This window comes from Aythya marila, assembly GCF_965140915.1.
Source record: "Aythya marila genome assembly, chromosome: 29".
Taxonomy (NCBI): domain Eukaryota; kingdom Metazoa; phylum Chordata; class Aves; order Anseriformes; family Anatidae; genus Aythya; species Aythya marila.
In genome coordinates this window covers 2,347,365-2,363,192 of record NC_139070.1, presented here as the reverse complement: position 1 = coordinate 2,363,192, position 15,828 = coordinate 2,347,365, and the positions used below count along the sequence as shown (strand labels likewise).

Genomic DNA, 15,828 nt, shown 5'->3' with positions numbered 1-15,828 from the left:
TTTTGGGGGGTGGGGGGCAGGGTGGCTGCTGCGGAACGAGAAGGGAAACTGAGGCAGGGCCCTGCGCCCCCTCCCCAAAAATACGGGGTCAGCCTCAAGGTGTTGCGCAAAGGGATGGGGACGTGGGGGAACCCCAAAATTGGGGCCGGGCCCAGCCGAACCCTTGGGGTCGGAGCGTGGTGGGGGGGTCCCCCCCAACCCAAAAGCTGTCCCCCCACCCCCCGCCCAGGCTCAGTGCTGGAGCAAGCAGGACCAGAAGCTGCTGGAGGCGGTGGAGAGGGGCGACGTGGGCAGGGTGGGAGCCCTGGCCTCCCGCAGAGCCGCCCGGCCCGCCAAGCTCAACGCCGCCGGGCAATCCGCGTACGTACGGACCCCCCCCCCCCAAAAAAAAAACCCGCAGTCCTGGGGGTGGGGGGGGGGCACGGAGGGGATGAGGAGGGGGTCAGGGTGGCAGCCGCCCCTCGCACCCCCCTCCCTGCAGCCTCCACCTGGCCGCCGCCGAGGGGCTGACCGAGTGCCTGACGCTGCTGCTGGCCCACGGGGCCCCCCCCGATGCGCAGAACGATGACGGTGAGCGGGGGGCACCGTGGGGACCCCCCCCCACTGCACCCCGGTTTGGGGGGGACACGGTCGGTGTCCGGCCCCCGGGGTCCCCTCGGGGTGGCCGGGAGCGCATGACCCATGGGGTTGGGGTGCGCCCCGGGGTCCCAGGGGTGTGGGGTGCCCCTGTTTGGAGCTGGGGGGGTGTTGTCCCCCCCCCAGTGTCCCCGTGGCCCCCGGTGCCAGCCGCTCTTGCAGGCAGCACCGCGCTGCACCTGGCCACCATCGGCTGCCAGCCCCAGTGCGTCAAGGTCCTGCTGCAGGTACCGGCCCCACGGGGACGGGGACGGGATGGGGACACAATGGGGACGGGATGGGGACAGGGACAGGGATGGGATGGAGACAGGAATGGGGCTGGAGAGGGAGGTGGGTAATGGGGATGGGGTGGGGATGGGGATGGGATGGGATGGGATGGGATGGGATGGGATGGGATGGGAATAAACATGAGCCCGAGAGTGGGATGAGGATGAGGATGAGGATGAGGATGAGGATGAGGATGAGGATGAGGATGAGGATGAGGATGAGGATGGGGACAAGGACAGGTACAGGGAGTGGGATCGTGATATGTGTAGGGACAGGGATTGGGGTGAGAAGTGGGATAAGAACGAGGACGGGACAGAAATGGGGCTGATGATGGGGACAAGAGGGCTGGGGACAAGGCTGGGAATGGGGCTGGGGGCGCAGGGCAGGCCCCCCAGGCCCCTTCCCGTGCCCCCGTCCCCCGCAGTACGGTGCCAACACGCGCCACGTGGACGGGCAGCGCCGCACCCCCCTGCACTGGGCCGGTGAGTGCCGGGGGGGGCCCACCATGGGCTGGGACGGGTGGGGGGCTTCACACCTCGACCCCCCCCCCAGGGGGAGCCGACCCTGTGCTGATGCTCCCCCCCCCCCACAGCCTCCTCGGGCTGCGCCTCCAGCGTGCTGCTGCTCTGCGCCTATGGGGCCCCCCTGGACGTCGCCGACGCCGTGAGCGGGGACCTGGGGGGGTGACAGGGACCTGGGGGGGGTTACAGGGACCTGGGGGGGGTGGCAGGGGCTGACGGAAGCTCTGTGCCCCCCCCCCAGCACGGCCAGACACCCCTGATGCTGGCGGCACGGGGGAACCACGCCGCCGTCTGCGCCCAGCTCCTGCAGAGCGGCGCCGACCCCGACCTCGCCGACGGGGACAAGAAGTGAGCGGCCCCGGGGGGGGCACGGGGAGGGGACGCGTGTCCTCGTGCCACCGTGTCCCCGGTGCCACCCCGTTGTCCCCGTCCCCATCCCCGTCCCGCAGGACAGCCCTGGACCTGGCCCACGAGCACGGTGGCACGGAGGCGGCCGCGCAGCTCCTGCACCATGGGGGCCACGTGCACCGAGGTGAGCCCCCCACCCCGCAGCACCCCCACGGCCTCGCTCGGTGGTTTTTATGAGAAAAAGGGGGAAAAGAGGGTTTTTTTGTCTTCTCCTTCTGCCCGCAGAGAACGGATCTGGTGGCGCTGGGGACCCTGAGCTGCAGGTAGGGTGCTCGGGGTGGGGGTCCCTGGGGGACCGCGGTGTGGTGGGGGGCTGCACCCCACTGCCTTGTCCCACAGGGCCCCCTGGACTGTGGAGAGAGCAGCGAGGAAGAGGAGAAGAAGGAGGAAGAGGAGGAGGAAGATAAAAAGGAGGAAGAGGAGGAAGAGGAGCAGCGGGGCGAGCGTGGCACCCGGGGGGTGACGGTGCTGCAGCAGGAGCGCACCCAGGAGGATGAGGATGATGAGGAAGGCTCCTGCCTCAGCCCACCAGCCGAGCACGAGCTGGCGAGGAGGAGGAGGAGGAGGAAGGCTGAGGAAGAGCCCACGGGGCCGGGGGGGACCCTCGCCCCCCAGGAGGGTGCGGGACGGGGCGCGGAGGTGCAGGAGCTGAAGGAGCGCAACGGGAGGCTGGCGGGCGAGCTGGCCCTGCTGCGCCTCGAGAGGGGGAGGCTGCGGGACGAGCTGCGGGCCCTGCGGGACCGGGACCCCCACCCGGGGGCGGCGGAGGAAGGGGGCAGCCAGGTGGGAGCCCTGTGCCGGGCGCTGGAGGCCAAGCGGGAGGAGGCAGCGAGGCTGCGGCGGAGGCTGGAGGGGCAGCGGAGGGAGCTGGAGGGGCTGCGGGACCGCCTGGGGAAAGGGGTGGTGGGGGAGGACGAGGCCGGCGGCCCCCTCCCCGACGCCCGCGTCCCGCGGGAGCTGCGGCGGAGGCTGGAGGCCCTGGCGAGGTCCCAGCACGAGGCCCTGCAGCTGGTGGCCGAGATGGAGGCCGAGGAGGCCGCGGGGAGGGGAGGCCGCCCCGGCGAGGAGGACGGGGACGTCGGAGAGGGGACGGGGGGAGAGGGGCTGGGGGGGCTCAGCCCCGTGCCAGGACCCCCGCTGGGGGAACCGGGGGGACCACCGGGGGGACCGGAGGCTCCCGGGGGGACGCGGGAGCTGCAGGAGAGGCTGGAGGAGGCCAGGGCCGAGGCCGGGCGCTGGGAGGCCGCCGCCGCCGCCGAGCGCAGGGCCAAGGAGGAGGCGGAGGCCAAGGAGGCCGAGCGGGAGCTGGAGGCCAGGGAGCTGCGGGAGAAGGTGCGGGGGCTGCACAGGACCCTGGGGAGGCTCCGCGCCGCCCTGCGGGACAGGGAGGCCAAGGTGAGGCCGGGCTGCTGCCCCCTCCCCGGTCCCTGTCCCGGTCCCGGTCCCGGCCCTTCCCTGGTCTCTCCCTGTCCCTGTGCCCGTTGCTCCCGCTGGCCCCGTGCTGTCAGCGGCCCCTTCCCAGCACTGTCCCCATCAGCACCTCGATCCCGTTGCTGTCCCCGTCATGGTCCCATTCCCGTCCCTATCACCATCCCCGTGCTGTCCCCATTGCTGTCCCATTCCCATCACTGTCCCCATCACCATCCCGTTCCTGTCCCTATCCCATTCCCATCCCATCCTATTCCTGTCCCCATCATTGTCCTATTCCCATCCCATCCCATCCCTTTCCTGTCCCCATCACTGCCCCATCCCAATCCCATTCCTGTCCCCATCCCTGTCCCCATCACCATCCCATTGCTGCCCCTATCCCATTCCCATCCCATCCTATTCCTGTCCCCATCACTGCCCCATTCCTATCCCCATCATTGTCCTATTCCCATCCCATCCTATTCCCATCCCATTCCCATCCCATCCCTGTCCCCATCCCTATCCCCATCCCCACTCTCCCTCGTGGCCGGGACCCTTGGGGGGGACCGCACCACCCCCGTTACCGGGCATCACAGCGCCGTGTCCCCATCCCCATGTCCCCGTCCCCATGTCCCCCCCATGTCCCCCAAATGTCCCCGTGCCCCAGACCAAGCAGCTACTGGCGGAGGCGGAGGCGCTGGCGGCGGCGGTGCTGGCGGCGCGCAGCGAGGGCGCCCGGCTGCGGCTGCAGCTCCAGGTGGGGCCGGGACCCCAAAAGTGTCCCCACGTCCCCCCCAACCCCACAGGGACCCCAAAGGGACCCCATGGGGACCCCAACCAGCCCGTCCCCGTGCCCACCCCGTCCCCGTGCCCCCCAGGTGCAGCAGAAAGCCCACCGGGACGTGGTGGCCGTGTACCGCAGCCACCTGCTCAACGCCGCCCAGGTAGGAGCCCACGTGCTCAGGTTTTGGGTGGAATTCCTGCGGAATTGGGGCAGGTGGAAAAAAAAAAAAAAAAAAAAAAAAAAAAAAAAAAAAAAAAGGGAAGGGGGTTTTGGGGAGGTTTTAGGGGTTTTTGGCCCTCCCGCAGGGCTTCATGGACGAGGCGGTGCATGGGCGGCTGCTGCGCATCCTGCGGGCGGAGGAGCGGGGCCAGGACGCGGCCCGGCATTAAAACGGAGCTGGCGGCCCCACAGCACGACCCCACAGAGCCTCGTCCTTTTGGGGGGGACGGGGACATACGGGGGGGGGAACCCTGTGGGGTCTGACAGCGGCAGAGGGGTCGGGGCAGCTGCTGCGGCCCCACAGAGGATGGTCCTACAAACACCGGTCACACTGCACGGCCCCATAGTCCTGGCCCCACAGAGGTCAGGTCCACGGTGTCCCGGCCCCACAGAAACCTGGCCCCACAGTGTCCCGGCCCTACAAAACCCGGCCCCACAGAAGCCTGGCCCCTACAGAGGCCCGGTCCTCATAGAAACCTGGTCCCCATAGAAGCCCCCCCCCACAGAAGCCCACCCCATAGAAACCTGTCCCCATAGAAGCCCCCCCCCGAGACCTGGCCCCGTAGGAGCCCAGCCTACAGAAGCCCACCCCATAGAAGCCCCCCCCCTAGAAACCCAGCCCCGTAGAAACCTGGCCCCATAGAAACCCGCCCCAATAGAAGCCCACCCCAATAGAAGCCTACCCTATAGAATCCCGGCCCCATAGGATCCTGGCCCCATAGGAGCCCACCCCCATAGAAGTCCCCCCCCCCCCAAGAAACCTGGCCCCACAGAAGCCCCCCCCTAGAAACCCGGCCCCATAAAAGCCCTCCCCCATAGAAGCCCACCCCAATAGAAGCCCCCCCCTTGAAACCCGACCCCATAGAAGCCCCACCCTATAAAATCCCGGCCCCATAGCAGCCCACCCCCATAGCAACCCCACCCCACAGAACCCCTCCCTACAGAAACCCCCCACAAAACACCCCCCAAAAGCGCCCCCCCCTTAGAAACCCCCGTTTAGAACCCCCCCCAAAACCCCACCCCACAGCACCCCCCACCCCACAGCACCCCCCCACAGAACCCCAACCCCATTACCCCCCCCCAACCCCATTTACCCCCCCCAAACCCCATTATTCCCCCCCCCAACCCTATTTTTCCCCCCCCCCCGCCCCGTTGCGGCCGCGGCCGGGCTCGGAATTTGCCCCCGCTCCCTGGGCCCGGCCGCGGCCGCCATGTCCCAAGATGGCGGAGGCGGCGGAGCTGAAGGTGCGGGGGGGGGGGGGACGCGGGGATATGGGGCTGGGGTCAGGCCCAGGGGGGGCGTGTGGGGCCGAGGGGCTGGGGGCGAGCAGAGAGGGGTTGGGGGGTTATGGGGTTGGGGGGTTATAGGGCTGGGGGTGCGGGGTTAGGCAGTGAGGGGGGGGTGAGGGTGGAGGGACGGGGACGGGTGGAGAGGGGTTGGGGTGGGGGTTATGGGGTCAGGCAGGGGGATGTGGGGGGTTGTGGGGGGGTGTGGGGCTGGGGATGGGTAGTGAGGGGGTGTGTGGGGCTGGGGGGGTAAGGTCAGGGAGTGGGGGGACGTGTGGGGCTGGGGACAGGCAGCGAGGGGTTGTGGGGCTGGGGTATGGGGTCAGGCAGTGAGGGAATAGGGTCAGGCAGGGGGGGGGATGTGTGGGGCCGAGGGGTCTGTGGGGCTGGGGGCAGGCAGCGAGGGGCTGTGTGGGGCTGTAGGGACGTGTGGGGTTGGGGTCAGGCAGAGAGGGGCTGTGGGGTTGGGAGTATGGGGTCAGGCAGTGAGGGAATAGGGTCAGGCAGTGTGGGGCCATGTGGGGCTGTAGGGACGTGTGGGGCTGGGGACAGGCAGCGAGGGGCTGTGGGGTTGTGGGGCTGGGGGTATGGGGTCAGGACGTGTGGGGCTGTGGGGTCCATGGGGCTGGGAACAGGCAGCGAGGGGCTGTGGGGTTAGGGTCAGGCAGTGAGGGAGTAGGGTCAGGCTGTGGGGGGACTTGTGGGGCTGTAGGGACGTGTGGGGCTAAGGGTATGGGGTCAGGCAGCCAGGGGCTGTGTGGGGTTGAAGGGACGGGGACAGGCAGAGAGGAGCTGTGGGGTTGTGGGGGGCTCTGGCAGGGGCTGTGGGGCAGCAGAGGGGGCTATGGGGCCGTCAGCGAGGGGATGGTGACTGTAGGGTACCGAGGGGGATCTGTGGGGCTGGGGGGCTCGGGGGGGTGCGGGGGGGAGCGAGACAGCGCCAGCAGGCGTGGGGCAGCTTAGGGTTTTTTTTTAGGGTTGTGGGGGGGAGCTGGGGACGGGGCTGGGGGTCCTGTCCCGGAGCAGCGGGATCCTCGCAGCCCCTCCGCGGGGGCACCCTGGGGGGCTCGGGCACGCGGCGGCGGCGGCGAGGAGCGAGGAGGTGGCGGTGCTGAGCCCCCCAACACCCCCCCCCCTCGACCCCATTTCGGGGGGGGGATTTATTTCTATGGGGCCAGCAGGAGCAGCGGTGCCACGGGCACGGCGCGGGACCCCGCAGCGCCGGCACCGGCCGGGTTCCAGCCCCCGCCACTTTCTTCTTCTCGTTTTTAGGACTCAGCGCGTGTAACCGCCCCCGCCCACCCGGCCGTGGAATAGGAAAAATTGCCCCCGGTAACTAATTCCAAAGCTGATTTTTTTTAAATTTTTTTAATTACATTTTTTTTTTTGGTCCTCGCCGGCTTTTGAGCCGTTTTCCCGCAGGCCGTGCTGCGGGGTCGGGGCTGTAGGGTCCTGTTTTGGCAGCAGGAGCGGGGGCGCAGTCTTTTCGCTCGGCGCCCTGCCCGAATTTTGGGGCCGTTCCGTGGCTCGGTTTTCCTCCCTTTCCCTAAAACCCCGCGGGGCTTTGTGGGGTCAGCAGTGGGCACACCCCCCCCCCCAGCCAAAATGCCAGCATCCCTACATTTTGGGGACGGGGCTGGCCGGCTGGGGGCAGCCCCTTTTGCCCTTTGATGCCCCCAGAAGTGGGGCCGGGCACCGTTTTTGCGTTTTTCCTCCCTTCCTGGGTGTTTTTGGGGCTCTCACTCCGCGTCTCGGCTCCTCGGCCACCCCGTAGAGCCCCCTCCTGGCCCAGCTCTGCTTCGAGCCGTTCCCCATCTGGGTCTCGTTTTGCGAGCGAGCCGAGCCAGCCGAAAATCGGCTCGTTTCTCCTTAAAAAGCCTGCGTCTTGGCTCGGACCCCCGCCTTTCTTCCGAGGCCACCCAGTGCCACCGGTGTCCTGCTGCGGTCCCCCGCTGGTGGCAGGCCGGTCCCGTGGGACCTCGGTGTCCCTCTTCCTCGGCTGCTCCGTTTTGGGGGCGCACGGCGCGCCCTGCATCCGTGGGGTGCCTCCGGCGGCCCCAAATCCTGCTTTTTTTTCCCCACCATCATTCGGGGGGCGCCACGATCTCTCCGTGTGGCCGTCCTGAACCCCTCCTGGCGGGCTGGAAGTAATTAGTGCCGTAACGACCCCGTGCTCTAACGACCCCGACGCGGGTCCGGGAGCCGTGGAACCCACAGGGGGACCTCGGAGCTCTTTGGGCTCTGCTCGGGTCGGTTCCTGAATCGGCCCCACAGCAGCCCCCGGTCCCCATCCCACACGTCTCGTATCGGGGCCGAGGCGACCCCCCCGGCTCTGGGTGCCCCCAGGGACCCCGCACACCTCGGGGGGTCGCCGGAGCCCCGCGGGCAGCAGGAGCTGAGCCCCCCCCGTGGGCATTAGTGGGGTCTGGGCGTGCGTCCTGCCGGCGCGGTGGGTGCCGGCGGTGCGGTGCCACCGGGCTCAGCCTCCATCCACCGGCCCGTGGTGGCCTCCGAGGCTGTGCCGGGGCTGGAGGGGGACAAAACCTCGAGCTCTGAGCGCGGAATTGGCCCTAAAAGCAACAATTTGAGGAGGGGGCCAACCCAAACGACCTCGGGGTACGGGGCCGTGGCGCTCGGCACCCCAAAAAAATCCTATTTCCACCTCTGCTGCCTCCCAGCCGGTCTGGCCACGACTCGGGGCCGGGCACGGCGGTGACGGGGGCCCCCCCGTTTTTGGGTCTTTTTGCAGCACATGGTTCTGAGCTTTAGGGTGTCGGAGCTCCAAGTCCTCCTGGGCTTCGCCGGGAGGAACAAGAGCGGGAGGAAGCACGAGCTGCTGGCCAAGGCGCTGCAGCTGCTGCGCTCCGGCTGCAGCCCGGCCGTGCAGATGAAGATCAAGGAGCTGTATCGCCGCCGCTTCCCCAGGAAAGCCCTGGCCCCCTCCGACCTCCCCGGCCTTCAAATCCCCCCCGGGCAGCTCCCCGCGGCCCCCGCTTTGCCTCCCAACGCCGCCGCCGCCGCCGCTTGCCCCCTGCCCTACGAGCGCGGCGGTGCCGCCGCCGCGGCGCCGCTGCCGCCGGCCCTGCTGCCCCCGCTGCCCCCCCTGGGACCCAAACGCGAGGGGGACGCTCAGCACCTGGCCCCCCCGGCCCACCCCGTGCACCCCGACGTCACCATGAGGAGGCTGCCCTTCTACGACGTCTACGACGAGCTGATCAAGCCCACCACGCTCGGTAGGTGCCGGGGGGGGGGGAGAGGTTTTGGGAATGTTTTACCCCCCCCAACCCACCCCGAGCCCTTTGGCGGTGGTGCAGGGTGGCTGCGAGGGGGTTTGTGACCTCCTGATGCCCCCCCGGGGGGGGTTTATCAGAGGTAGAGCAGGGTGCTGGGGCTGAACGGGCAGAATTTGGATGATGTTGGCCCAAAATGAGGCGTACTGTCCCCCGGGGGGGGGTTGTGGTGCCGAGTGCCATCATTTTTTTCCCCCCTCCCTCCCCGCAGCGTCCACAAGCAGCCAGCGCTTCGAGGAGGCGCACTTCACCTTCGCGCTCACCCCGCAGCAGGTCCAGCAGATCCTGTCCTCACGGTGAGGGGGGGCAGGGGAATCTGGGAGGGTCCCTGGGGGGGCAGGGGAATCTGGAGGGGGTCCCTGGGGGTGCAGGTCCCGCGCTGTGCCCACCTCTCGGCTCTGGCACCGGGGGATTGGGGTGGGTGTGGGGCCGATGGGAGGCACGGTGCTGGCTCCGACAGGCTGTGGGGGGGGATTAATGGGAAAATGGGGTGAAAAATGGTCGCTGGGGTAAAAAAAAAATGGTCCTGGGGGGTGAAAAATGGTCTTGGGGGGGTGAAAAAAAATGGTCCTGGGGTCACTGCCTGGCAGCGGTGGGGTGCTGGGCTCCTGGGGCTGTGGCTCCCTGGCGGGCTGAGCGCCTTCCTCCTTGCAGAGACCTCCTGCCGGGTGCCAAATGTGATTACACGGTGCAGGTGCAATTAAGGTAAGGCCCTAATTAACCCCGCGTCCCCCTAACGAGTGCCTTCAGCTCGCTCCCCGAGCTGGTGTTTGCACTGCGGGGCCTGGGGCGCTCGGCACGGCGCGCACCAAACCTGGGGAGCCCCAAATCCGGGGGTGCTGAGCCCCAAATCCGGGGGTGCTGAGCCCCAAATCCGGGGGTGCTGAGCCCCACGAGGCCGAGGGCACCCGTCCTCGTCCCTCCTGCTGTCCCGTGCCCCTGCCCGTGGTCATTTTTGTGTAATTTGGGTGCAGCCGGGCTGGGTTTTGCTCCGAGCTTTGCGCCCTTGTGCACGGCCCCCTCCGCTCCCCTCTCCGTTTTTTTTGACCTGTTGCAAAACGCAGAACGAGAGGCCCAAAAAAAGCTGAAAACGTGAACTTTTTTCACTCCCCAGCCCAGAAACTGCTCTTAAAGATGCGAGGAGAGCAGGCAGGGAAATAAAACAGGGAAAAGGGGAAAAAATGAGCGGGGCTGGGGAGGCTCGCACCCGACGCTCACCCCCTGGCAGAGCTCCGCTCCCCCTCCCCAAAACGCCTCCCCAAAATGCCTCCCCCTCCCCAAAATTCCCCTCTCTTTCTCCCCCCTGCCCTGCAGGTTCTGCCTGTGCGAGACCAGCTGTCCCCAGGAGGATTATTTCCCTCCCAATTTGTTCGTCAAGGTCAACGGCAAGCTCTGCCCCCTGCCCGTGAGTAAATCCCCGTCTCCTGTTGGCGTCCCGCGGGCTGAATCCTGCCCGTCCCTCGCTGTGATGCCCGGGGGGGGGCGTTGGGGGCTGTTGGGGTTTGATACTGGGGTCGTGGCAGCACTCAGGGACCCGAGCTCGGGGGTCCCGGGGAGGATTTGGGGTCAAATTTGGGGTCAAGATGCTCTGGGATGCGGTGCGAAGCATCCAGGGGCGCGACGTACCGTGGGGACACGGGGCTGGGGGTTCTCCTACGGGGTCTGACCCCCCCCACACTCCCCCGGGAGGGGCTTTTTCCCTCGCTGTAGGAATCCTTTCCCTCCCCGCAGGGTTACCTCCCGCCCACGAAGAACGGCGCCGAGCCCAAGCGCCCGAGCCGCCCCGTCAACATCACGCCCCTGGCGCGGCTCTCGGCCACCGTCCCCAACACCATCGTGGTCAACTGGTCCGCGGAGTTCGGCCGGGTGGGTGAGCAGCCCCCGGGGAGGGCAGGGCGAGGAAATGAACCCCAAAATGACTAAATTAAAATGAAATAACGACAAACACCACCCCCCACCCTGCCAGGCGGCACCAGCGCTGCCTGCACGCCGTGGACGTTCCCCGTGGGGTGCTGGCGCTGGGGAGGGGGGGACGTGGGGCTATATTTAGGGGGACAGCCGGCTCCGGGGGGGGGTCCTACGTGTCCAGCTGAGCCGTGGCACCTCTCCTGCAGCACTACTCGCTGTCGGTGTACCTGGTGAAGCAGCTGACCTCGGTGACCCTGCTGCAGAAGCTGCGCGCCAAGGGCATCCGCAACCCCGACCACTCGCGAGCCCTCAGTAAGTGCCCTGGGGGGGGGCCCTGGGGAAGGGTTGGGGTCCTGGTGCTTGTGGGGCAGAGCAGGGGGGGCTCCTGGTGCCCGTGGGGCAGGGCAGGGGGGGCTCCTGGTGCCCGTTGGGGGGCTCCTGGTACACGTTTGCCTCCCCATGAGGAGCATGGGAGCGGTGCCGGGGGGCGCACAGAATCCCATGGGGCAGGTCCCGTCTCCGTGCCGCGGGCGTTACCAGCTGTTAACCCTGCAATTTTGCCTAACGAGGGTCACGGTTTGAGTTAAAATCCTGTGTATTTGTGTGTAAAAGGAGGCAGGTGCTGACAGCAGAGCTCTTTTTTTTTTTTTTTTTTTTCCCCCCCCTCTCCTTTCAGTCAAGGAGAAGCTGACGGCCGACCCCGACAGCGAGATCGCCACCACCAGCCTGCGCGTCTCCCTCATGTGCCCGGTACGTCCCGGTGTCCCCCCCCCTCTATCAGACCACGATTTGTGCTGCTGCGGCCCCCCCTCCAGCGGGAAAGGCAGCCCTGAGCCCCCCCATGGCAGCAGAGCTGTCCCTCCGTGCCCTAAAATTGCCAGACTCGGCCCAAACCGCCAGGCTAACCACACCGCCTGCTGCCCAAACCTTGTCGTTCACCTTGGCTCCTGCCTTTATTGGAGGGAGAAGTGAGCTGGGGGGGGGGGAAATGGCCAAAACCCCCCCGGAAAGCCTCATTTCCCCTGCGTGTTAGCTCTCCCTTGATGTTTAATTCAACCTCTCAGCCATGCAGGGGACAGGAGAGGGGCCAGGACCCTTGGGGCCATGAGGGGGGGGGATTTTCCTTCCTCACTGATTTTTTCCCCTTCTGCCCCCCACCCCAGCTGGGCAAGATGAGGCTGGTGGTGCCCTGCCGGGCCACCACCTGCACCCACCTGCAGTGCTTCGACGCGGCGCTGTACCTGCAGATGAACGAGAAGAAACCCACCTGGACCTGCCCCGTGTGCGACAAGAAGGCCCCCTACGACAACCTGATCATCGACGGGTGAGCCAAAGGGGTTGGGGGGGGTGGGTCACAGCTCCTGCTCCCCCCCCCCCAGCTGCTCACGTGCGTGGGCTGCAGCCCCGAGCGACCGAAAATCCCGATTGCCACCCCCCCCGCACTGCTCCGGGGCCAACCTGGAGAGGTTTCCCCGAAGAACAAGGAGCTTTTGTCCAAATCTTGGCCTCCACACCAAGGGGGGGGGGGGAGCTGCTGGAGCAGGGCCCGGGCCGTGGGCTGGGTTTTGGAGCAGTCGTTATTTGTCTCACCTCTTCGACCACCAGCTCGGGGGGCGTCCCAGCCCCGCGTGTCCCCGTATTTACGCCTTGGTCCTGCTGCTTTCTGCCCTCCCCAGCTCACCCTCTTTTTTTCCTCCCCCCCCACACCCCGTCACAGGTTGTTCATGGAAATCCTCAACTCCTGCACGGACTGCGACGAGATCCAGTTCATGGAGGACGGCTCCTGGTGCCCCATGAGGCCCAGGAAGGAGAGCCAGGAGCTGTGCCAGCCGGCTGCCTTCAGCGGGATCGAGGGTACGGCCGCCGAGCCCGTCTTGGACACCTCATTTTTGCCAAAGCCGCGGTTTCAGGGAGCCTTTGGGGACCTCAGCTCCTCCCTGGGGTGCCAAAAATGCAGCAGGGAGCTGGCCCTGGAGGCAAAAATGCCTCTGACCTCCCCTTCTGAGCCTCAGCCCTTTGCCTCCGCAGCCGCCTCCGTGTACACGGTGAGCCCCGAGGGCAAAAACCCCCCCGAAGGCAGGAGGAAGGTGGAGGTGATCGACCTCACCCTGGACAGCTCGTCCGACGAGGAGGAGCCGCCCGCCAAGAAGCAGCGCCCGGCCTCCGGGGGGGCTCTGCCGGCAGCACCCGGCCCCAAGGGGTGAGGCAGCACCCGCAGACCCCCAACCCTGCCCCACTGGGACCCCTTTACCCCACCGGGACCCCCCCCTGCAGCCCTGAGCCCTGCTCATCCCTCCCGTGCCCCCCCCAGGGGTCGTCCTGGAGGCACCGTCGAGGCCGGGTTTTTATTTCCCTGGGCAAAGCGCCCCGGGGAGCCCTCGGCCTCCTTCTGGGGGGGCTCCTCACCCCCTCGTTCTCTCGCAGGGTGCTCGGCGTCGACCCCCGGCCGTCCTCCGTGCTCCGCAGCCCCCCCGCGGCCGCGCTCGGCAGCGACTACCTGCCTGGCCTCCCCGGCCACGAGTACCGCGCGTCCTACCCGGCGCCGGCGGAGCTGCAAGGTAACGGGGCCCACGGGCTGCTCCTGCACGTGCACGAGGGTTCTGGTGGCCACACGGCAAACCAGGTGGCCACACGGCTGTCCTGGTGGCCCCATGGCTGTCCTGATGGCCACACGGCAAACCTGGTGGCCCCATGGCTGTCCTGGTGGCCCCACGGCAAACCTGGTGGCCACACAGCAATCCTGGAGTCCCCACGGCCGTCCATGTGGCCCCACGGCCGTCCTGGTGGCCGTTCCAGTTCACCAGGTTGCCAATTTGCCAGATATCGGGGTTGGAGGAGCAGAGCTGGTGCTGGTTCCTGGTGCTGGGAGCAGCCCGAACCCATCTGCTGCCGTCCCGTTTTTGGCACCATTCATCTTCCCCTCGTGCCAGAGTTTTGTTCACCACCAGGAGATTTATTTCCCCCTTTTTTATTCCTCTAGGTCTGGATTTGTTTTCCTTCCTTCAAAGTGAAAATCAGGTCAGTTTTTTTTTTGGTTCCTTTTCCCTTTTTTTTATTTTCTTTTCCCCCCTTGCCTTCTTCTCCCTCCTAACTTTTTCCCCCCTCCCTCGGCAGCACTACAGCCCCTCCGTCATCACCTCCCTGGACGAGCAGGACGCTCTCAGCCACTTCTTCCAGTACCGGGGCGCCTCCGGCCACTTCCTCAACGTCAACCCCTTGGGCCCCGTGATGGGGACGCCGCACGGCGGTGCCGTCAGCCCGGCCGCCGGCCGCATCAGCAGCATCGTCTCCGCCGGGGCGCTGCGCGAGGGCCACGGGGGCACCGTGAGCAGCAGCACCACGCTGCCGGGCTGCCGGCCGGACATCATCTCCCTGGACTGAGCCAGGGTCCTGGGAGAGGCGAGGACAGGCTTCCAGGAGCTGCTTTGGGGGCTGGCACGGACCCCACCTCGCTGCGGTTCCTCCCCGGTGCCCCCAAGGCTCTCGTGCCGGGGGCTGCCAGCGTGCCCGGGGCCGCGGGGGTGGCTGCGTGCACTCCTTAAGACGCTGGGCTGCGGGGTAGGGAGCAGCCCTGCCCGAAGGTTAGCCGCCCCCCCCGGCCTTTAAGGAGGGGTTTTTAGGGCCGTTTGGATCCTGTAGGGTTCTGCTTTGTGGGTCTACTGGGGGGACAGCTCGCCCCAGTGAGTCCTGCCCTGCCCCGGCTGTGCCTCCCACCCCGGTCCTGGGAGCAAAGCGAGCTCCTGCCGGGGGGGGGGGAGAAGGAGGAGGAAAAAAAGAGGGAGAAAAAAACCTCAGCGCTGAGCTGTGGTGGCCGTGGGGCCGAGCCAGCGAGGGTTGGATGAAGGAATGGGGCTGGGACGGGGACGGCAAGGCCGAGTTGTGCCCCTGGGGGGGCACGGGCAGGGCAGGGGGGCTGCACCCTGTCCAGAACTGGGCTCTGCTCGCAGGACCAGGGGCGCACGAGGGGCTTGGGCTGGTCCTGGGGCAGGGCTTTCACCCGCATCGCCCCCAGCAGATGTTTCTCTGTGGGTTTGTCACCACCCCGCAGCTCTCCAGCCCCAGCCCCGGCTGGAAATTCCTCGGTTTTAAGGAAAAAAGGCGACGAGGGCAGGGAGCAGACCCTGGGGGGGCCGTGCTGGAGGAGGCTGCGCTCCCCTTGGGACCGGCCGTGCCCCCCGGCTGCGTTTCCAGCCCCAGATTTGTGCTCTGCAGATTTTTTGGGGGGGGTCGGGGAGCCCCCCGGGCAGGAGGGCAGCAGCGCAGCGCCCCGACCGTGCTGCTGCCGCCGGGCTCAGCAGTGTCTGCTGTCATTTTTCAAACCTGCAGATTTTGTTTTCCTTTTTCCTCCTTTTACCCATTCCCGGCGCAGACCCGTACGGAGAGCAGAGGATTTCTCGATTTTTCAGTTGCAGCTTTTGTACATAGGAAACTCCCAAAGACTTCCCCCCTCCCGGCGCGCCTGGACTGAAGGAAAGGGGGTTGGGGAGGGGGCACGGCGCCCATTGCACAAATTATTTATGTATTTAATCCTATTTAGTTCGTAACCCTCCCAGCCACGGCCCTGCTGCCTCCTGCGTGTCCTGGCCCAACGGGGGCTTCCTCAGCCCCCCCCCCAGCTCCTTCCCCATTTCAGTACCGAGAGGTGCGGGGACGAGGCCAGGCTGGCGTGGGGACAAAGTGGCAGGAGTAGCAATTTTTTTTTTTTAATTTTTATTATTTTAGCACCTTTTTAACTGCTCCTCGCTGAGTTTGAAGGCTGGGCCCCCGTCGGCAGGAGCGGCGCACGGCGTTCTGCTCGGGCAGTTTCTTCTTTCTTGTATCGCACCCGCGGGGACTAAGCCAAGGCAATAAAAGCAACGAACCCCAGCACCCAGCCTGGGGGGGGGGCACCTTCCTTGCGTCGTGCTGGGGTGGGGGGGGTAGCCAAATATTGGCTGTGTAACGCAGGGGCTGGGGTACCTGGCCCTTAAAACCCCCTTTTTGGGGGGATTTGGGTGCAGCCAGAGCCACCCAGGTGCTACCCCGAGGGTCCCTCTCCAAGTGAGGGGGGGGGCGAGGGTGGGGGTGGATCCAGCCCTGCTTGCTGCAGGCTCCTCTGCTC

General features: G+C 66.9%; 1 protein-coding gene across 2 annotated transcripts; it reads left to right on the top strand.

Moving 5' to 3' along the window:
* Nucleotides 1-5,451: 5,451 nt before the first annotated feature.
* Nucleotides 5,452-15,779, top strand: PIAS3 (protein inhibitor of activated STAT 3; the record flags this gene model as incomplete). Of its 2 annotated transcripts, XM_082780885.1 has the most annotated exons (15): nt 5,452-5,487; nt 6,802-6,861; nt 8,279-8,762; nt 9,031-9,115; nt 9,474-9,524; nt 10,134-10,224; nt 10,551-10,685; nt 10,934-11,039; nt 11,404-11,477; nt 11,891-12,051; nt 12,445-12,581; nt 12,756-12,927; nt 13,152-13,285; nt 13,708-13,745; nt 13,842-15,779. In XM_082780885.1, the coding sequence occupies 13 exons, from the start codon at nt 8,282-8,284 to the stop codon at nt 14,106-14,108; spliced, it is 1,932 nt and encodes a 643-aa protein (XP_082637011.1). In that variant the 3' UTR covers nt 14,109-15,779. The 2 variants fall into 2 exon arrangements, with proteins under 2 accessions (XP_082637011.1, XP_082637010.1); XM_082780884.1 differs by lacking the exon at nt 6,802-6,861 and having other exon boundaries at nt 5,464-5,487.
* Between the last annotated feature and the right edge of the window lie 49 nt (nt 15,780-15,828).